General features: G+C 37.1%; 1 protein-coding gene and 1 long non-coding RNA gene across 4 annotated transcripts; both read right to left on the bottom strand.

The window, feature by feature from the left end:
* Positions 1 to 861: 861 nt before the first annotated feature.
* LOC103935430 (zinc finger CCCH domain-containing protein 18) lies at positions 862 to 5,705 on the bottom strand. Of its 3 annotated transcripts, none has more exons than XM_009345198.3 (9): positions 5,243 to 5,705; positions 4,924 to 4,978; positions 3,155 to 4,061; positions 2,908 to 3,075; positions 2,604 to 2,783; positions 2,143 to 2,219; positions 1,884 to 2,054; positions 1,673 to 1,799; positions 862 to 1,552 (listed from the first exon to the last, which is right to left on the bottom strand). In XM_009345198.3, exons 3-9 carry the CDS (start codon positions 4,045 to 4,047, stop codon positions 1,480 to 1,482), a joined length of 1,689 nt encoding a protein of 562 aa, XP_009343473.2. In that variant the 5' UTR covers positions 4,048 to 4,061; positions 4,924 to 4,978; positions 5,243 to 5,705; the 3' UTR covers positions 862 to 1,479. The 3 variants fall into 3 exon arrangements, with proteins under 3 accessions (XP_009343473.2, XP_048435222.1, XP_009343472.2); XM_048579265.1 differs by having other exon boundaries at positions 862 to 1,549; XM_009345197.3 differs by lacking the exon at positions 4,924 to 4,978.
* Positions 5,706 to 13,827: 8,122 nt separating this feature from the next.
* On the bottom strand, positions 13,828 to 15,190 carry LOC103935434. Its single transcript, XR_665457.3, has 2 exons — positions 14,727 to 15,190; positions 13,828 to 14,539 (listed from the first exon to the last, which is right to left on the bottom strand). It is a non-coding gene; the product is annotated as an uncharacterized LOC103935434 (long non-coding RNA).
* Positions 15,191 to 22,756: the final 7,566 nt, after the last annotated feature.

Raw genomic sequence — 22,756 nt, 5'->3', positions numbered from 1 at the left:
AACATGTCAAGGAAAAGCCAATTTTGGAAGTTACCCATTCTAGGGTGCTCCAGTGTATGAAATACACCAAGTTTTGAACTGTTAGATATTGATTTTTGTGTTTTGACCAAATATCTAATGGTTAAAAGATCTAACATATCTCATACTCTGGAGCACCATAATAAATCCCCTCATTTTCATTGTAAAGAGGAGGTGATATGCTATCACTTGCAAGTTGCAACTACACATCTTTTCACATCCTTGAAATTTTGTTTCATATGGGATTTATAAGCAATTTTGGAGTTTAGAGATTTATGAATATTAGCTGTATATTACATGAAAATATCAAATTTACAGCTCAATATCTTTTGGTGCCCTAGCTCAACAATGAAGGGTCATATAACTATAGGGTCCTACAAATCTCAAACAAATCAAAACCAGGTCCCGTTTCTGTCTTTAAGCCAGAAAGAAAGAGAAAGGTGCAATTGCATTTATCAAGCACCACATTCCTTCACTTTTAGGACATGCAATTTTAAAACCCTAATCTCTCATTAAAAAAGCTTAATGATCATTAACAAAAGCTTAATTTCCCAATAAACTCCATTGCTTTACAACAACTACACCAAGACAGAGATGTTTCATCTGAAGAAAAAGGTTATACTAATTGCAGGAAAAACAAAATGATGCAAGAACCGTTAAGCTCAAAAATACCATAATATATAATTAATTACGCCACCTTTTGATTCCCCTAATTATGGGTATAAACATGGCCTACCCTTCACCCCAAACAAAATTAAATTATGAACAATTTTTTTAATATATATCATACTTCTACAGTGCGGTTAACCTTTCTATAAGGTTAAAGTATCAACAATATCAACATCGACAACATATCTGTATTTTAAAAATGTGTGATTAAACCACACTGTAAAAACATTCTATATGTATAAATCTCATCATCCATATAGTGCATGGAATGTTGAAACATATGTAGTGACGTAAATAGAAACTTTGTGTAAATTATTAGAATTTGTTTATGCTGCAGAGATCTCTACACCTTTTCTTCTTTACTCTGCATACGCGCATGTCTTTACTACTACTTTCTTCTTCTTCAAGTAAACCAAACTATATCTCAGTCACTTCTAAAAACCCACCTCTTCCTTGCTGCATCCTCTGTGATTATACTAAAACAAGAAAGAAAAAGCTTAAAACACTTGTCACAAATTAGCTTTTCGGTCTTTTCTTCTTTGCGATCTCCTTCGCCCAGTGTAACATTGGGGAAGAACATAACTTGTCTACTGTATCTCTCTCTCTTCTTCTTCAGTTGGTATGAACTCTCTCTCTCTCTCTCTACTTAGCTGATGGACCAATGAAGTTGAGGTAAAAATGAAATGAAAATAGAAGAAGATGAAGGTCTCTCCTGCTGTATCGAAACCAATTAGACTTAGTGTATGAATCCAGTCCTCTACCTCTCCATAATTTACTGTTTGTCTGAATCCCCTATGTAACTGTTGATATACCACTCGCCATTTGAGTCGCGAATGGGCTCTCTGGAAGGTTAATTCCTTGACTGCTGCATGGTACATGAAACCAAGTATAAACGGGAAAGAGAATGTTCAGAAAATAATCAAGATGAAAAAGAAATTGGTAAAAGTACTATGAGTTCAATGTGAACGAGCAATGGTGTGTGTACCTATCTTGATCATTGTAATTAGTGTTAATGTGACTGATTTTGTCATCACTGGTGGAACCAATATTCAAAACATCCAGAAAACAATCAAATTCCATGGTGGATGGGAACTCAGCTTGCTCTACATGGGCTACAGTGCCACCCAAAAAATATTAGCTCGAAAACGTGCAAAAGGAAACAAGAAATAAGCTCTGCGAAGTTGCATTTGATATACCTTCTGGATGCTTCAAGTCATCTATCGAGTAGCCATAATAGAAATTATGGGACAACGGCTTAACTGCTAGATGCATCTCCGAGAGACGCGTTCTCTCAAGTTCGAGTGCTTGCTCATTTTCCTCTATGAACTGCTTCCTTAGAAATCTTGCGCTATCACAAACTCTGGGCACTGTTGTAAACGCCAACTACATTATATTAGTTAATGGGTTATTTCATAAAATAGATAGTTATTGTATTTATCTGAAGAATTTGCTTACTTGCTTGAAGCTCCGCATCTCCATCCATTAAATGTGAATTGTAGCACATGGAATGCTGCATCTTATCCGAAAACTTCCTGCACGATGACATAAATATCAAAAGTTTAAATACTAGCAGAAAACCATAGAGGAGACGACATGGAACACATAAGCAGATAATTCAGATATTAACATAACCACTTCCAAAATATTTGAGAGCAGGAAGCTAGGCTGCATTAATGGAAACCAACTACAATTAGCACCCTCCCGCTGTAAAAATGTATATGAACAAGGGTCTTATACAATACGATGCATCAGTCACGCTATAACGCAAAAAAAGAATAAAATCAGAGGCTACGTTCAATGGAGACCACAACAACGTTAAGACTTACATAACTGTAACTATGAGTAGTTATAAAGATCAGAGATGTTCATTGCTTTGGAAGTACAGACGACAATTTGAACAAATAAAAATGTTTTACCTGTCAACAAGCCTAGGCTTTTCCCTGTAAGGTTTCACTAGAACACGAGCCCCGCATACAAAATGAGGATTTCCTTTTGACAAAATCTGCCTCACCGTCTCTGCATAAACAAAGGTGACAAAACCAAACATCCTCTTTTGTTGACATGGGATGCGTACATCTTGAACTAGCCCATATTTGCTACAAAATACAGATAAAATTAAAAATCAATCAAATGTTTGTACACCAGTATTCAAAGTAAAAGTGAATCCAAATGAACAGTTCCTTAAGAAAGTGAAAGGGAGAATTTCTTTGGTCGCCTTACTTGAAGTAGTTGGAAACATCTTGCTCCGTGAAATTACTCTCGGCTGGAAAGGTAAGATATATCTGTCGAGAACCAGCAATACTCCCACCAGGTTCAGTTTTCTCACCAGTATACTCTGAGTATTTTGGGATATCTTCTGCCAATATAACTGAGTGCTGTCCGTGAGGCCTGCAGAACCACTCGAGTCAAGCACTTCTAGCAAGCAAAAAATGATGTAAAAAAACTTTAGCAATTAACAAATAGTTACCTGTCAATAAGGTGAATGCTGTTCTTCAATCGAGCAAGAAGCTTTGCCAGGCTGTAGCCAGCTTTACCATGTCTCTGGCTCTCTGTGAGGTATCCCTCGGCTTGAAGAGTCGTCCCATATTTCTCATGGTACGTCATCGGCAAAGAGGCAATTGATATCGGGAACCCTCTCCTAGATTTCAAAAGCTCAATTATTTCCATCTCTAGCTTTTCAAGGGAGCCAGGGGAGACAACGCGATCATCATTTGAAAGCTCATTCGAGTTTTGGCTCAAAAACTGAGAAAAGTTTTCTGGCATGGGATGGCCATGGAAGTACCGGCAGTTGCTTCCATGCTTACAGAACCCCTTATTGAAGTAATGGCAAACCTTAACAGGAAATTCAGGCAAGCTTGGAGACCTTCGAGTGGTTCTCATGCTCAATGCAGGTTCATGATAACAGTAATTGCTTGAAAACTCGGGCAGAAACTGCATTCGATTTTGGAGTCGATAATTTTCAATCACTGAATCTGAGTACCCTGATGAAGCAAACTCTACGGCTTGCAGTGATTGCTGGTCATCAGACAGTTCCCTATATGGATTTGCTGCCCCAATGGTTGCCGGAGAAGAAACCAGTCGTGGACTGTAAGGGGTGAATTGTAAAGGCAGGTCGGAAACAGGACCTTGGTTCATCTGAGGTGAGATTGGAGCAGACACTGCCAGTTTGCATAACCCGAGCTCAGCTTTCGCTTTGTTAATCAGAGACTGGATCAAATTATCAGGGCTGAAAGCTAGTCGGATCATGTCACGCTCGCCATGGTCTTGCAACAGAAGATAACCGATAATCTTGGACACATTTTCAGGCTCTATCTTCTGGATCCTATTGTACACAACTTTTGTGGACTCAGAAAAATCCATCTCAGCTTGCAACACTGCACGAGACAAGTACAATACAAGACTACATTGTTAAAAAGGCCGAAAATGCGCAAACAGATAGGAATAACAGCTCAGATTAACGCATATAGAAAATTAGTCATTAATCCAAATATGCCCCAAAAAGAATTCATGCATGGATGAAAGAAGATATCGGTTTCTTCGTCACCATACACCATAAAATGATGCAAATCTAGTGAAACAAAGAACCGAGTCTAGGAGTAGATTCATGTAATCTCCAAGCAGCATTCCAAAACGCTATTTCGGGTAAGAAACCTCTTATTAAGTGAGACCAATAAAAAGGTAATCTAGCTGGTTCAAGTCAGCCATAAGCAACTTCTATATCTGTTAGTCACCGTATTCAGTCACCAAAATTGCCCCCGCCATCCATTTATACCAACAAAACACGAAAATATCAACCTCAAATTTGAAAAGAGGACACGTTGCAGGATACATTTCAACAGAAAATGAGGATGGTGAATTGAACCCAAGAAAATCAGTACCAAAAAGGAACGTTTATTTCTCCAATTAGCAGCAGACGTAATATTATTATTATTAACCACGAAGCCTGGATTTAAAAAAAGGCAGTAAATTGTTTTCCTGACCAATTCTAGTATTTTCCTTCAATTTTTTCTCTTAAAAAACATGGAGGAGAAGAAAGTGAAGGTTTTAACTTTTGGAAGAACAAAACTGCAGAGCTCATGACTTTTGTTCAGATATGCTTTCCAGCCAGAAGAGAACCCAACCATTTCAATTTTATTCTAAAAATAAATAATAAAAAATAGGCAAAAATTATAAAACTCAAGTAAAAACCAACATATTTAAAATAAAATAAAATAAAAAACACAACCATTTACTCACATCATTTCCTGAACAAAGAAATGTCCCCAGACTAATATTTTACCACACCCTTTGCCTGCATCAAAATTTTCAGAAACATCAAAACCATAAAAGAAGTTGAAGCAACACAGAAATAAATAATAAAAAAAATTACAGGATTTAAGTTGGTAGCAATTTTTTTTTTCATTTTTTATTTTGATAGGCAGTTACAGAAAAACCCAAGTCAAAAGGCCAAAACTTTGGCCATGATTAAGCATAAAAATGGAGCAAAAACAGCAAGAAATGGTAAGTATGCAGCCATTAATGAGCAAAAAAAAAATATCTAAACAAACAAACCTACCAAATCTTTAGAGAAGAAGATGAAACCACCAAAGTCAAAGGAACCACCACCAATAATCCACCTCCTCCTCCTCCTCCCTCTCTCTCCTCTCTTTCTCTCTCTAGGTGGAGTTTTTTTTTGCTATTTTATCTTCTTCTTCTGCTATTATATTCCAATTCTTCTCTGAAACAGAAAGGACACATTCTGAAGAAAAGCAAAATGACAGAAAGGATAGAAGAGAGAGCTTTTAGAGAGAGAGAGAGAGAGAGCGCGCCTTGTCTTTAGTTCAAAATCAACACACTATGTAAATAGATACACAAAACAGCATAACAAATAAACAATCTTCAAAAAAACACATGAAAAACTACAATTTCATTTTTTGAAATCCTTACAAAAAAAAAAAAACTAAAAACTGGGTTTAATTCAATCGAGTTGAATTATAATATTTTCAAATGTTTAAATTATTTAAGCACCACCCTCTCCACTCTACTCTCTCTCTCTTACTGTTTCTCACTCTTACCTAAATTCTCAATGGTGTCTTCTTCTCTGTTCTGCTGAATAATTTTTTAAAAAATTATATATTTAATTTTAAAAAAATTACAGGGTGTAGTGTAACTTGTCGTTACAGAAATTTGCGGAAATTTATGGAAAATGAGCCTGGATTTTCGAAACAGCATCCACCTGAAATCCCAAAATTGTCCTCGAGTACATATTCAGTTAATTTTTTTAATTTTGCTTCCTCAGCAAATTTTTAAGAAAATATGGATGTGCCAGTAGACCCACGTAGGACCCCCTACGTTTCTGTTTTGTCTTCTTGTTCTGTCTTCAGATTAGCAGGTGGCAGCGAGTTACAGTTTGCTTTTTTCCAGGTCTTTTTGTGTGAAATCGTAACCGCAGGACAGTACCGAGTGCAGTGCTCTTTAGATAATTAATTTTCCGTGGGACCTACGCATCATGGGTGCACAAATCGTATGTGGCGAAACGTGGGTCCCGCTTTGAAGATCCAGTTCACTTCTCCGTGATTGGTGGTTGAGTTTTTGCTCTTTTTTTTAAGAATTTTTTTTAAAAGTAATGAATTTGTAATGTACTTTGTATTTTTTTTTTTTATCTGAATAGAAATTTCATTAAATCCAAAGAAGGTTACAGGCCAACACAAAGGAAGGCAAAATAATCCAACTACATTGGGAAAACCAAAATCATAAAAGCCCAACCCAATTAAATAAGCAAAGACGAAAATCAAAGCAAAGGACGGGTTGGGGATGGATTATGAGGAAATGAGGCAGGGGGAAAAGGTGAGGGGAGGTAGAGTTTTGGGTTTGGAAAGTAACAACCAGAGAAAATGGAGGGGAGGAGAAGAGGGACATGATGCCCAAAGGTGAGACAAACTCACAGGAAAATTGGAGACAAAGCTCACGGAAGCTGAGAAAAATCTCAGGGAAAATCGAAAAAGAGAAAAAGGAAACAAGAGAAGGAGGGAAAAAGGAAGGAGATTGGACAAGGTAGCCCACGGCACCCAAGCCAAAGGCTAGGGCCAGTGGCATTTATTGAGCACAAAACTCAATTTCTATTAATCATTGCCACTTAGTACTACAGTCTAGTGGTATTCTCTTCACTTGTAAGTGAACGGTTTTATTATGTTCAATTTTTCGTCAAATGCGAATTTGAACTACAGTATTGCTAGTCCATTGTGAGGCTAAACCAACCCCCTCCCCTTAATATAAATAATATCGTTTGTTCAAAAAAAAAAAAAAAAGAACAATACTTGGTTACTTTCAAAGATGAGTATGAACTCCTACTCAGAATTCTTATTGCTTGAATCACAAAGCTTTGTGATTATGAACAAAATCGTTCATACTATGAATCACACTGTAAAGTTCATCTTTACAAAAAAAATGAATTAAAACTAAGGTCATTTAGTTAATCCATTCTAGCAAATATATAGACAGTTCGTAATGTTTTTACTAATTTCGTTCACTTGTTTTTATACAGTTCGATGACTAAATAATCTTAGTTTTAATTGATTTTTTGCAGATACGATATTTATAAGGTGATTTATAATATGAACTGTTTTGATTATAAACATGAAGTTCTATAAATTGCAATGAACAATTTTGAGTCATCCTTTGAGTAGCCAAGTATTGTTCTTAACCCAATTTATGATGTTTTGATTTCAATAATAAAATTTTAATAGCCTAATATGTAACGAAGAAGAATATATGAGCGACAGAGAGCAACCAACATAATACCACTATCCAATTATAATAGAGTTTGTGTTAATGATACAATGTTAAGTGAAGAAAAATTATTCACAAGACGTTAAGTCCATTTTTTTTCCTTTTTTAAAAGGAGGACAACTGGTGGCAAGCCACCATTATCCACCTCTTCCGAGGGCCGGGAAGACTCACAGACGTATTTCTCAACCTCCTCCTAGCCACAAGTCTGGCTTCCACACCAGCAGCGGGTTTCGAACTTGAGACCTCCAGTTTTTTAGTTTGAAGGAAGCCTTGCAATCCGTCATTTACCACTGGGCCACCAACTCGTGGCTATTAAGTCTAAAAAACGATTTTCTTGGGGTTAAGTATAATACTAAAAAACGACTTCCAATTTGAATTAAAATGATATAAGAAAAGGGTTTTGTGACAGAAAGTAATTTCAATTATTGTTCTTACGATGTGACCTATTCAAAGGGAGGATACACAAAATATTGTTAGCATGAAAAATAAAACAAAATATGATACTATGAATCTAATCTAGATTCACAATTAGAGAAATTCTTGGAAGGTTACTTTTCTCCGTTGGAATTGGAACTTTCTGTTAATTAGGTAGCCTAATAAGTTTTTAGTAATTACAATTATCGTTCTTTTATTTCAAAATACTAATTACAATTATTGAACAAGAGCACTATTTATATATGTTGTAGTGCATTCCAAGTATGATGTCGTGACTACGAAGGGCAAGTGTTAAGCACAATAAACAAGTGTGCACGAGGTGATTTTCATCGTAGATGCCAGTGGCAAAGCCACATAGGAGCAAGCAAGGAGGTGCGCCGTGACTCCGATCGTTGGAAACTTGATCCTAAAAGCAAGAATATGTCCTTCTAATTCCTTTCTCATTAAAATGATTAGCTTGATGTTTAGGATTTGGTTGTCTACATTTTGTGGGACTTTTTACCCTTTTAAATTTCCCCACCTCCCCCTCCCCCCACGGCACAATTTCTAACTTCGTTACTGGTAGATGCTCTGTGAAATTTTTAGAGTTATTATATATATATATATATTATTTATAATATGGTAAAATTATATTACTACAGTAGTGTTGAGGTCAGTCGCATACCAACGCATGTTGATGTTAATAGTTAGAAAATAACTCATACAAGTGAGTGGTTGATCGTAACATTTCTTTATGCCATGAAGTTGATGATACGTTTTTACACCAATCTTTAAGTTTTGAGAATTTCAAATATACACATAGAAAACCTCTTCACTTAGTATATATTTTGGTGAAGCTTATAGCCTGCATATTGGACTTATCAATAACACAGATTAGTAATGTTAACTTATCAAGGGGAATATGATAAGTACATGGTTACCCCTAATATGATTGAGGAATGTGATATCATCGACGCCCTAGTCATTATCAATATCAACCAACACAATTAAATTGAACGAAGCCAATATTCTTCTTGCTTTTATTTCTGCACTTGCTTGTTCTAATCTATTAATCCCATTAAAATAATTTTAAAATCATGGCTATCGTTAGTTCAATAGCTAACTTGGTTCGAGAATCCCGGATTAATCACTGATCTTATTTTTGAGATGCATCTTGTAATTTTTTGTTGGGGGATGCTCATTCTCTTTCCACTAAGTTGAAATTTCAAATAAAGTTTATAAATGCACTTTATCCTCCTATATATATACTCTTTTTTATTTTATTTTTATATATCAATAAATATCGCACTTTTGTTAAAAATAAAAAATCATGGCTATCATGATTATTTAAAATGCACAACATGCATACTAGTCGTAATGTCACTAACATAAATAATCATATACCAACACAACAGTTTCAAAACTGGAAAACAAGTCTAGGATTATGACTACAAAAATAAAACACAGAGGCAAAAGGGATGTGAAAGCTATGCAGAAAGCAGAAAAATTTTGGCCCACTTTTGATCAGATAACAACTATCATATGTATCTGTATCCACTAATTAAAATTTGATCATTTGAACAGTGAAAGCTCGCTAGTCTAATTCATTAGTCCCACCCAACATATGGGGCACATGACGCATCAAATAAAAAGGGCTATAAAAAATGGCATGTGTCAATATTTGAGAGCTCCATAAAAAAAAATTAAATCAATTCCAAAATAGGAAAATAAATCCTAATGGTACGTTTGTTGCACGAGATTATTTCAGATTAGACTAACTTCAGTGATTAAGTTGGATTGACTTAAACTAAACTAAACTGGACTAATTTAGTAAAATTAAGAAGCGGGATAATGAAAATAATAATAATGTTTTCAGTACTATATTATTATTTATTTTAATTTCTTTCTTATTAAAGGTATGCAAATTAATATTATTGATTCCAAGTTTTAATATCCATCTTGGAAATATCAAAATGAATGGCAATATCCCTCTCCATATATCGAAATGAAAAGAAAGGGCATAGCCCACCCCATCTTGGAAATATTAAAATGAAAATAAACGGGCCCTGTTCTTCTTCGCGGGTTGATGATGCTTTGCAACTAAATCTTTCAGTAAGTCTCTCTCTATCGACGCCATCGTGTATCACCGCCAGTGACAAAGCAACCGCAGTTGATGCTATAATTTTTGGCTGCACCGCATTCGACAATTTGGACCTGCTCTGTGTCTTCAGAATCGTCTGCAATGGAGCAAAAAATGACAATGCAATGGAGCAAAAAATGACAACGACTTCTGGAGAGTCTGCGGAGCCATTTTATTTGTTATCACATAGGTTTGTTCATTCAAGATTATATTTTGTTCCTAGGGATGTTTTAGTCTTTCTATTTTTGTTTCTTATCACATAGGTTTGTTAATTCAAGATTTAAATACACAAACTTCATTTTATCATTTATGATTGTGTTATTATCACTAACAATATAATTTGAGGGAACCACAAGTTATACTTCGTATATTAACCACAGTTTACTACCCCTTTGTTAACATCGAGTGCCCCTTTTCAGTGTGAGGATGCGAAGAATTATCCACATCGGAAAGTTCGAAAACTTTGCAAGCTCTTATAAAGAGTTGAGCCACGTTTCTATTACTGATTAATTTTTGGGTCGAACTTCAATTTTTTCTCAACATCAGAATATGTTGACTCATATGTCATGCTTAAAATATTATCACACATAAAAAAGTGTGTGAGGATGTGAAGCATAATCCCATTTCCAAAAGTTATGAAATCTTGCAAAAGTTTTGATTTTGGAGTCCAACCTCAAATTTCTTCGCAAAACCATTTTCCACCGCCAAAACAACCTATAGATGTAGAGAGATGCATCGTCGTCTTGGATACAGCTTACAATTACATGCATGCTGTCCAAAAACATTGTCAAAGTCCTCAGGTGTCCAAAAATTCATCATTGCTTTATTTCTTTCCCCACTAATTTTGGTAGGTAATTTCCCAACTTGTAAACAAGTCTTAGTTTATAGGCAACTCAACTCAAGGGCACGTTCCATCTTTTTCTAGTACGAAAAAATGGCTTTATTCATAATTCATAACATCACTAAGTAATGCATGCCGTGCTTCAATTGTGGAGTGAATTAGCTGAAATAATGCATGGGATACGTTTGCAGATGCTGGGATAGAAAGATACAAATGCATATGAACAGTTCTTCATCACTAATATCTTCCCAATGCAATCATAGGCCCAACTGAACCAGCAAAACACTCGGCATATCATTGTGACGGTAACTTAAGTCAATCATACATTATCATGTGTATTTTATTTTTCTATATATATAATAGTGTTTTAAGGGTTTGGAACTTCACTATGATGGCATCTCAAGTGTAAGTAAACTTTAGGCCCTACAATAGAATTGGTCTTTTATGACACACAAAGACGTCGTAAACGGATTATTTACAACGTGGAAGCCCTGAAGCTGTAAAAGCCCCTGTCGTAAAAAATGTTTTGTCAAATACGACGTACTCTAGTAGTCGTAAACAATTTTAGTAAAACACGATGTACATGCTCTTCAAGGTGTGCCTTGCATGCCTTAATTGATATTAGATACGGCGTTAATAGAGTGTCGTAATACTGCAAAAATAATTACGGCATACCTTTGTGCCGTAATACATATTTGATATGACGTTTGTTGAGTGTCGTAATAAAGTGAACAAAAAGTAAATTAAAATTGGACGCAATGCAATTAGTGATTTTTTTTCAATGGGATTACTAGCAACCTTCTCACTTTTACTCATACCACATCTATTTTCACTTGCACAAAAAATTATGAATGCAATTATTTTTTGCTTGGAAACTATTCTTGGCAACCAAAAATTTAATTATGCACTCCCATAAAAGTATTATTTTTTTCCTTCTAAATTTAAAAAATTTTGAGTGCACAATTAGATTTTTGGAGACAATAACAATTCCATTTAGGTCGATAAACTAAAGTTTTAACAACACTAACAAAGAAGAAGAACAGTGGAATTTTAATTTTTGAGTACAACGATATATTTTATACTAAGGAGGAGGGAGAGGTCGGCTAAGCCACACAATGGGCAATCTAATTTGGTATCGAATTCGCCATCCATAAGATTCAAACCTAAAACCTCACTTTAATTTTGAGTGCTAGAGGAGTATACATGGCAAGAAGAGAAGAGAGAAGGGAAGTGGGAAAGTTCTTAGCATCTCTCTTTCTTTATATGACTAATATGTGAAAAATTTGCAATGCAATTACCTCTATAAATTATCACTTAAACCTTGTTTCATAGAAATGATTGGCTTGCTATTTACTATACTACAGGGATTTTAAAGGAAAAAATGAATAACAAATTCCTTATTTTGTCGAAGTTGAAGGTTACATATAAAGAATAGTTGTCTCTTTTAATCCAACTATTTGTATAGGGATTAGTAGGAATATCTTTTATTTATGAGTAACTTTCGACATGGACAAAATAAGAAATTTGTCACCCATTTCTTCTTTAAAAATAACTTCAATATAGTGAATAGTTATTCCCAAGCTAATCCTCTCTATCAAATGAGTCCTCAGGGTTTTAGGAGGCATGGAAAAGGGTGCATTTTTTTTTACTGACTTTAAAAGATAGAGTCCATTTTTTATTTAGTGCTTATGTGGTTCTGAGCATTATACTGTAATTGAATGAGTGCGACTTAATTTATATATGTTTGTTTGAGTCTGAATAGAGAATTAAATAGTAATAATAGTTAATGTGTTGGTAATGTTCACTAATACAACTAAAAATGATGAGCGAAAACTCTCAAAAAGATACAGCAAACCTTTTTTATTAGTTCGGACAAAGGTTCTCTTCTAGAATACAACCAACAATTAGCAAGCCATGCATAAAATGAAAGTAGTACTTCAGGTGGGGTTTTTTAATGCATGTCTGAAAACTAAAGAATCTGATCAAGCAACAGAGACGCCCTATAGCTTGTTCGTTAGCAATTCCAGTAAGTTCCCTTTACTCTTCTTTATAAACGAATTAATTAAGGCACCACCTTCCATTTATCTCTAAAAAGCTCCGGAAGAAAAGCCAATCTTCAGCCGTCGGCCCCAGGCCATTGGCTTTTGGGTCCGGTGGCAGCCTCTTGTTTTCGCTTGCTTTAGTATATCATTTCTTCTCTATTTCCTTCTCTATGTTCTCTTCTAAGCTCTGTCTCAGATTTCTCCTTACTTCTCACTCAAAAGCTGCTCACTGCCTGCCCCTTTTCTCCTCACCTTCATACCCTTTTTTCCGTCCTTCCTCTTGCTCCCACTCTTATTTTCTAATCCAGAATCACGATTTATATCTTAGAGTATTGGACTCTATTTTCACACAATACCCAATCCTCCCAGCCCACTGCCGAACCGGCTTACTGGAAAATTTGGACGAAGTGTGGAACAATTCACGTCGGAACAAGGGTGTTTTACAAACCCCATTTGCCCCTCCCCCTCCTCCTGTTACGTTCTGTGACCTTCCTTGCAGGTGTGGATGTGGAGGCTTTGTTTCTGTGTGGATGGATTTTGCGCAATACTTTCAAATCTAGTTTATGGTTTAGGTACTCTTTTTCTTTTGGAGCAACGGCTTTTTTTGTGGTGGAAGTAGCGGCGACAGCAGCAGTCATTTGGATGCTGAAGATTAGGGTTTTTGTTGTTTTTCTGCTATTGTTGCCTATGGGTTTACATATATATGGGTCTCTCTGTGTGTTTTGAGTTGTAGCTCTACTTTGCTTGGGTCTGTTTTATCTTTTATGTCATACTTTGTTTTATGTAAGGCTTTGTGTTTTGTTTAGATCTAGGCCCATCTTTCACAAATTGTAATTTCCCTTACATTAATGGAGTGCTATTTCGGAAAAAAAAAAAAAAAAAAAGGCCTTCCATTTGTAATTAGACGTGATCGCTTGCTCACCAAATAAAGATAGAAAATAAGACATAATTAATAATTTGATAGTCGGTAGTTTTTACATATAAGCAACTTTGCTGACCAATTATCCCACATCAAGCGTCACATAAAGAGTGGCTGCAGGACCGAAGCCTACAAGACAATGGTGAATCTATGACTTTAAGGGCATCGACTCCTGTATAAACACCATGTGCAATATCACTGAGTTGTGCAACTTCCTAAAACTTTACTTGCTCGGAATTAAGCTTAGCAGCTAAGAGAGACTGCGCAATTTTTATTGCCGTCTTTGTTTCCTCCTTCAAACTTAATACAGAAACATGGATACAAAATTCCTCTCCCTCCGGAGTCACATACTCCCACTTGCTGGAAAGCTATGTCAGACCAGAATCCTACCGGCATCGCTTGTCCAAAGTCTCCGAGTACGAGAACATTTCCGTTATTGACCTGGCTTCTCCCAACAGAGCCCAAACTGTGCAGCAAATTGGTGATGCCTGCAAAAATTATGGGTTTTTTTAATGTAAAGAAAGAGAAGGTAAATAAGGCGGAGGTAAACTCTCTAGTTATGAGCCTTCTCTTTCTACAGATTAAAACTTGTAGAAAGTCTCATGGTTTTTTTGGGGGTCATCTGAGTATACAGCTTCAGCTTTTCCTCCAAAGGAAGGTTGAAAAACTCATTGGCCACCCCTATCATTTTTTTCCACTCCTTCTGTTGACACCCCATGGTTAATAACCTAGCACCGAAATCACACGAATATCAACAAATATGTACACACACATATGCACATGTACGTGTAATGATGAGTTTGTGAAAAATGCAATTATTGAGTTTTGCAATATCTTATATCTTAACTAGAGTGAGATAGGGATCGATCCATATATATAAGTTGCTAATTAATGATATAATAGGGAGGAGGGTACCTTAAAAAAACCATAATTTTTGCAGGCATCACCAATTTGCTGCACAGTTTGAGCTCTGTTGGGAGAAGCCAGGTCAACAACGGGAATGTTTTTGCATTCGGAGTCTTTGGACAAGCGACGCCGGTCGGATTCTGGTCTGACATAGCTTTCCGGCAAGTGGGAGTATATGACTCCGTATTCCCGGAGGGAGAGTATTTTTGTATCCACGTTTCTGTATTAAGTTTGAAGGGGGAGAAAGACAGCAATAAAAATGTGCAGTCTCTCTCAGCTGCTAAGCTTAATTTAGAGCAAGTGAAGTTTTAGGAAGTTGCACAACTTCGTGATATTGCACATGGTATTTATACAGGAGTTGATGCCCTTTAAAGTCGGAGATTAGTTAATAACTTAATAAATAAACCTGTAGGCTTGGTCTCGCAGCCAATATTTAGGTGACACGATGTGGGATGATTGGACAGCAAAGTTGCTTATATGTGAAAACTACAGACCATCAAATTATTAGTTGTCTTATTTTCTATCTTCATTTGGTGAGCAAAGTTGCTTATACGTGAAAATTACACGATTTATAGATTCTCATCAAAAGAATCCGATGAGGATCTTGTTGATTATTAGAAAATACAAATGGAAGGTGGGGCCTTAATTAGTAGTAAAGGGAAGGTACTCGAACTGCAAATGAACAAGCTACAGAGCGGCTCTCTTCCCTCATCGGATTCTTTTGTTTTTAGACATGCGTTAAAGGGCCAATGAGTCAGGCCGAATGATTTTTTAGTAATTTCAATTATTGTTCTTTTATTTCCATATACTAATTACAATTATTGAACAAAAGTGCTATTTAGGACTAGTCAATATGTTAACTCATCTAAGGGATTTTTTTTTTCTTTTAGAAAACCTTAACGGTACGAGAAAATTTTATTGATATCGAAAAAAGGATACACCTAGTCAAGGGAACAAAAACCTAATCCCTCTTAATACAAGAAAAAAAGATAAAAAATACATGAAAAGAAAGGGGACATAAACCTTACTCTTTTAAAAACAAAAACAACAACTATATAAGGTCATCTCCAATCAAAGGGTCTAGAGGGCGAGAGGGTCGAAAATAACCCGAAAATCATCTCCAACCGAGAGCCGAGCCGAAGGGCCAACCGACTAGCCCAACCCAGCCAGCTAGCTAGCCTCGGGCTGGACCACAGATTTAAATGCAACGGCTAGTTGCTAACGTCAGCTAGCCGTTATGTTTGAATTTTTTTTTTTTAAATTAATTTTTTTTTTCCTATAACTTCATAAGCCATTAAACAACATTAAATTAAATTAAGTAACATAAAACAACATTTGTAACAACTCATCCTGGAATTGATGAAATGGAAGGCTTAACCATGAAAGCTTAACCAATTTGTCAACAATACACCATGAAAGTTGCAGCAGTAAACTGAACCACTCTTGAGAAAAGAAAAAAGAAAAAAGAAAAGAACAAAAAAAAAAAAAAAAAAAAACCCTTTTTTAGTGCTTTGAATTTGACGGCGGTGTTAATCTCTAGCGGAATAAGGCAGTCGGTCTATCTGTGTATTTACAGCGATGAGGGAGAGGGAGTGGGATGGAGAGAAACAATCGCTTCGTGTTTAACTAAAGTGCTTAATTCTTTTCCTTTTTTATTCTAACTTTGCGCTTCTACTTTGAAACCGCGCTTTTATTTCGTGCCTCATTTTTGGTTAATAGTTTTTTCCCTCAGACGAAGAAATACTTTTTGTTGCCCTAAAATCGTCATCTAGTATTCTAAGATAGCAGAGAACGACAGTTTACCCGTCAAAACTAAATTCGTCGGGACATTGCTTTTTTTTTTTTTTTTTTTGGCAGAAAGGTAATATTATTACCAACAACACAACATAATTACAAAGGAAGGGTCCAATTACAAGAAAAGCACAACATAAGATATGGACCCCCAAAACAGAGCCCAAAAAAGGATTTTGAGCCCAGAAACTAACAAACCATACAACAAACCCTAGTCTTGCAAGAACCACCGTCGTTGAAGCATCTCTGAGATCTCGCTGGAAACCTGATCTCCAAACAAACTCCATAGATCCAGCCAACCAATTAACTTCGCATAAGTGATGGAAAACATGACTCCAACATCCTCCACAAAGCACCACACAACACGGAACCACAACCACAAACCAAAGGAAGCTAGTGATAGATGATCCCCTACAACAAAGTCATCGAAGGCAACAAAGCCACCGAAGAGAAACCCATGGGAGGTGGTGGTGTGAACACCCGAGCTGAAACTCTATGCACTTCCCGGTAAAATTGTGTCAAAACGCGTTGATAGGTTATGGCAACACATCCGAAAATATATGGGGTCGAGGAAAGCCGAAGCCAAAATGGAAGAGTAGGAACAGGAAGGAAGAATACTTGCATTTATGCCGACAAAATGATTGTCGGTTAACATTCAAATTTTCTATGCTAAAATTGATGATATAAATTGATTTTGGCTTTCATATTTAGCTGATAAATTAAAATTTTAGTCGATAAAGGACTCTTGTGCCGACAAAATTTTGCTTTGTTGGCTTAGAATTTGTCGACAAAATAATATTTTTTAGTAGTGTCTTTTCCAATGTCTCTTTCTGCGACTTGGGTTCTGTGAAATTACGAAGCTTTGTGGAGATTAATGGAGAAGAAGGTTTTATGGAGGAAGAAGACAGAGCTCATCTTCTGCTTTGGGTTAGCTTTAATGGCGATTCTCTTTCCTCCTGGCTCCCCACTCAACGACGAAGGAAAGGCATTGATGTCAATTAAGGCGTCGTTCAACAACATGTGTTGCTCAACTGGAATGATGCCCATGACGGCGATTTCTGTTCTTGGCATGGGGTTTTCTGCAACAATGTCAGCCTCTCTGTGGCCTTCTTGAATCTGTCTAATTTGAACCTCGGCAAAGAGATTTCGCCAACCTTTGGAGACTTGGGGAACTTGGAATACATAGAATTACAAGGGAATAAGCTGACCGGTCAAATCCTCGATGAGATTGGCAACTATGCTTCTCTCATATATCTGGATTTGTCTGACAATCTTTTGTATAGAGACATACCATTCTCCATGTCGAAGCTTAAGAAGCTGGAGCTTTTAAATTTGAAGAACAATCAGGTGATTGGTCATATCCCTACGACTCTCACGCATGTTCTGAACCTTAAAACTCTTGATCTTGCTCAGACTGAGCTTACTAGTGAGATTCCAAGGCTAATATATTGGAACGAAGTATTGCAGTACCTTGGATTGCACGGAAACTCATTAAATGGATCACTGTCACCTGATATGTGTCAATTAATAGGCTTGTGGTACTTTGACGTTAGAGGCAATAATTTTACTGGCACAATCCCAGACAACATTGGAAATTGCACAAGCTTTGAGATCTTGGATATATCGTATAATCATATCATAAGGGAAATTCCATGAGATATTGGGTTTTTGCAAGTAGCTACGATGTGCAATTGTTTATGGCATTTCCGTCTTCGCTAGCTTGCACAGCTTTTCGACGACGAAGTAAGGTGAGTGGTCTCCTTCCAAAATGCATGTTTTTATTATTAGAAATGCATATATGAAAACCATGATCTTGTGTCATGGTAGTAGTGTGTCGGCCAACACGTGCCTACCTTGGTGTTTGGTTGAAAGAGTTCGAGGTTGTTTGCTCAAGTATGACCCCGGTGAATGTTGATGGGAGCATTTTGAAGATGAAGGCTTTTCCCTTTTCTCTCTTGGAAAAGGCTAAAGATTGGTTGTACGAACTAGCTCCCGGAACTGTCACATCATGGGAGAGTATGAAAAGGGCGTTTTTGGAGAAGTTCTTCCCAACTTCTCGAGTCATTCTTTTACGTAAAAGAATAAGTGGCATTCAACAAGAGCAAGGTGAATCATTTCCAACATATTATGAACGTTTTAAATCCCTTGTTGCTTCATGTCCACAGCACCAAATGAAGGAGGAGCTTCTTCTTCAATATTTCTACGAAGGGCTTCTACCAATTGAACGTCAAATGCTAGATGCCTCAGCGGGTGGAGCTTTAGTGGACAAAACACCCATGGCCGCCAAGACTCTCATTGCCAACCGAGCTTTGAATGCTCAACAATACGAAGGAGTTGGCCAAAAAGGCATGCCACGGCAGCAACAAGTGAATGAGGTAAGTGTTATTTCCGAACTTCAAAATCAAATGGCTAATCTTACTTCTCTTCTTTCGCAGGTGGTTGAAATACCGAAGGTAGAAAGTGTGGCTGTTTGTGGCGTGTGCTCCAGGAATGGACATCTCACGGACAAGTGCCCTCAATTGATTGAGAACGGAGGGTGGGAATCTGCCAATGCCGTGGGGTATGGGAACCAAAACCAACCAAGGAGTGATCCTTTCTCTAACACATACAATCCTGGTTGGAGAGATCATCCAAATTTCAAATGGAGGGAGCCACAACAACCCCAACAACAAAGCACATTTAAGCAGCAACCTCCGGGGTTCTACCAAAGGCCGTATGCACCCACACCACCCTAATCACAACCTACACAACCCAAATCAGGTTCGTCCATAGATAATGATCAAATCTTTCAATTACTAACTTCTATGGCGTAGGGAATGCAAAATAGGGACAAAAAGGTTGATGAATTAGAAAAGCAAGTAGGGCAGATTGCGGAGTTCATGGGCCAATTTAGAGAGCAAGGCAAGTTGCCTAGTTCAACTGTTGTCAACCCGAAAGGAGGATTCGAATCTGCTAAAGCAATCATGTTGCGAAGTGGAAAACAAGTTGGAACGGCCTCACAACCCTCTAAATCTGCCCCAACGGAGGACGAAAAGTTGCAATTTGAGGAGGGGGAGCAACAACAAGCCACGGCAAGGGTAGGAGACACCATGCCGCAGCCACCTCACCTACACCATTCAGCTTCCAAGGGTAAGGATGTTCCAAGTTCGATTATTTCTAATGTTATTCCTCCAAATGCACCCTTTCCTCGCAGATTCATGCAAACAAAGAAGGAGGAAGCTGAAAAAGACATTTTGGAGACATTTAGAAAAGTACAAGTCAATATACCACTTTTGGATGCAATCAAGCAAATCCCGAAGTATGCGAAGTTCTTGAAAAAGCTTTGTACAACAAGGAAACGGATTCGGGAGAAAGAGGTAGTACATGTAAGTGAGAATGTCTCTGCACTGTTGCAAAGAAAGCTACCACCTAAATGCAAAGATCCAGGTAGTTTCACTATCCCTTGCGTAATTGGTAATACAAGGTTTGAACATGCCATGCTAGATTTAGGTGCTTCAATTAATGTCATGCCATATTCTGTTTATGCATCGATGAATCTAGGAGAGCTTAAAAATGATGGTGTTATTATCCAATTAGCCGATCGATCTAATGCATATCCGAAATGAGTTTTGGAGGATGTTTTGGTGCAGGTAGACCATTTGATTTTTCCTGCAGATTTCTATGTGCTTGACATGGAAGATTCGGCACACTCTCCATCATCACCACTCTTACTTGGACGACCTTTCATGAAAACAGCTCAAACCAAGATTGATGTGGCCAAGGGAGCAGTCACTATGGCCTTTGGTGGTGATATGATTAACTTTAAGATTCCTGAATCGATTGAGAATACTAATGATGTTCGTTCTTGTTGTGCCATTAATGTAATTGAACACATAGGGACGGAGTATTCAACAAAGATCAAGAAGGATGTTTCTCGAACTACCACCCAGAAGGAACTTGGAGTAGAGCACAAGGAGTGCACGACTCCAACCTTGAAAGCACCACAATTGGCCATGAGCAACCCTTGTGCATCCGTCCATTGTGCTACCACTTCTTTGCCGTACAAAGATAAGCCACCTATTCCAAATTCGATTCCCATTTCAACTAATAGGTTGTTACCTCGTGTGGTGCAGGTACCTAATCGAATTCAACGTCGTGGGAAAATTCGTGTTGATGTAGAAAAGCAAAACACGACAATAAGAAAGGATCATTATCCCACTCCATTCAAGGACCCAAAGCATGAAGTGGTTCGTCGGACAGATTGTAGTTGCACCCCTCCATGCCGTGGGGTTCCTTAAACCTTCAAGGGAGCATCGTCCGGCTGTACGACGTTAAAGCAAGCGCTTCTTGGGAGGCAACCCATGTATTCGACAAGGAGAAGATGGAACTTTCACTCCAAACCCAGATTTGCATTTCTAAACCCTTCTCCTTGCTGTTTATTTTATCATGCTTAGTTGTTTATTATTTGTTTGCTTTTATGTGAGTCTTTGTGTGAAACATTGAGGACAATGTTTGATTTAAGTGTGGGGGGGGGGGGGTAAACAAGTGTTTTTATGCAAAATTCGTGGGATTCTATCACCTATCACTTCTAATGTTGTTTCTCACTGTTTTTAGGTGTTTTTAGTGCGTTTTAAGCTGTTTTGGTGTGTGTTGAAGTAAAAATCCGAAAATTTGAAAAAAAATCGAAAAAAGTGTTTTGAAAAAGCCAAAAAGAGTTGTTTTTGTGTGTTTGTTTGTGTCTTAGTGTACCTTCCAACACAATGATGAGGATTTGGTTTTTAATGCATGACTATTAAAGAGAGTTACAAACAATGATGGATGTTTGATTTGCTCCTTGGTTTATGCTTGGTTGTAGTTATAGTTTACGAATTCACATGTAATCACAAAGAAAAAATTAGTTTTTGTAACATGCTTGAAGGAATAAACTCAAACTAACGCTACATCCCTGAGAGACTTGAGCCTAAACGTTTATTTGGAGAGTTATTAATCTGTGCATTCTTGTTTTCTAAAGTCGTTGCATGATCTCATTATTCTTTGCTTGGTTGCTACTTAGAATGCGTTTCATCACTATAGTTCCAAATACTAGAACTCATACCCGTTTTATTCAAAGCATGAAATTGATTAGCATAACAAATAACAAGATGAAGTTGTGTAGTAGTCACCACCATAGCCGAATAGCCGAATCCACTCTTGTCATTTGTATTGTAGGTTTAAACCCTTTTGAGCCTTATTTAGCCTATTTTCTTGTTAACCACATCACCCTTACCTAGCCTAGAATAGGACTTTCCATACCCTTGTTCTTGAAGTATAGTGGAGCATAACTTAGAAGGAATTCCTTTTGAGTGACATTTGTGCAGGAAACAAGTGTGGGGGAAGGGATTTTGTGAGTGTGTGTGTGCCAAAGTCTTAAAAGGGGCACGGGAAAAAGAAAAAAAAAAGGAAAAAAAAAGAAAACGAAAGAAAAAGAAAAAAATCGAGAAGAAAAAGAAGAAAAGAAAGAAAAAGAGTGAAAATAAGTGAGAATGAACTCACAAGTGATGATTGTTGAAGAAAGGGTCCAAAAAGTTGAATATGACCCTAAGTTTTGTCTGACTTCCCGTTGGGTGTTCGAAGTTGAATTTTGCGTTCTAAAGGGAATTCTAAGTGCCTAATTCAATACTTTGCTCACTATTGCTTTAAGAATGTTTGTTTATCCTTTACCTTTCGTTGTTAGCCAATACCCTAGCCCCGTTACAACCCTTTGACTTCTATCTTGATTGTTATGTGTTTCAATATGTGGAGTTTAGAATTGGTTTGAGCATATGGTATCCCTGGTTCTCGCGTCTAAGTAGTAGCATTCCATTCATGAGATCATATACATGTCATTGACATAATTCCAGAAAATGCTTTCCTTGTTATAACATATGTGAGTGTCGTCTACATGTTTACATCAATCTCCTCACATATACCTAGTGTAGGGAGTGTAGTTAGAAAATCTGTGTGAAAATTGAGAGTACATCTAGTAAGGAATTGAGAGAATTCTCTAAGGCATGTTACTGCATTCACAATGTTGTTTTAATTGATTAAATGCGAGCTAGTGAATTGTGACTATGATTAAGTATGCTCGAGGGTAAGGATTGCTTAAATCTATGTGAGTGGTGATCTTTGACATGTCATGTTTCATTGGAAATCCCTGAGACGAACGTTGGAAGGTTTAGAGTTATGTTTTGTTTCTTTTGTTTATTTGTTTTGCTCGAGGACTAGCAAAAGATAAGTGTGGGGGAATTTGA

Source organism: the organism of the source record quoted next, unplaced genomic scaffold, assembly GCF_019419815.1.
Source record: "Pyrus x bretschneideri cultivar Hongxiangsu unplaced genomic scaffold, Pyrus_bretschneideri_v1 Contig13, whole genome shotgun sequence".
NCBI classification, from domain to species: Eukaryota; Viridiplantae; Streptophyta; class Magnoliopsida; order Rosales; family Rosaceae; genus Pyrus; species Pyrus x bretschneideri.
This window is presented reverse-complemented; position numbering and strand designations above follow the sequence as displayed.

Excerpts from the sequence above, each read along its gene's own strand:
- LOC103935430 (XM_009345198.3), bottom strand. The coding sequence starts at position 4,047 with ATGGATTTTTCTGAGTCCACAAAAGTTGTGTACAATAGGATCCAGAAG. Across the intron at positions 3,076-3,154 it reads AGCATTCACCTTATTGACAG|GCCTCACGGACAGCACTCAG; the intron begins GTAACTATTTGT and ends GTGGTTCTGCAG. Across the intron at positions 2,055-2,142 it reads AGATGCGGAGCTTCAAGCAA|TGCCCAGAGTTTGTGATAGC; the intron begins GTAAGCAAATTC and ends CGTTTACAACAG.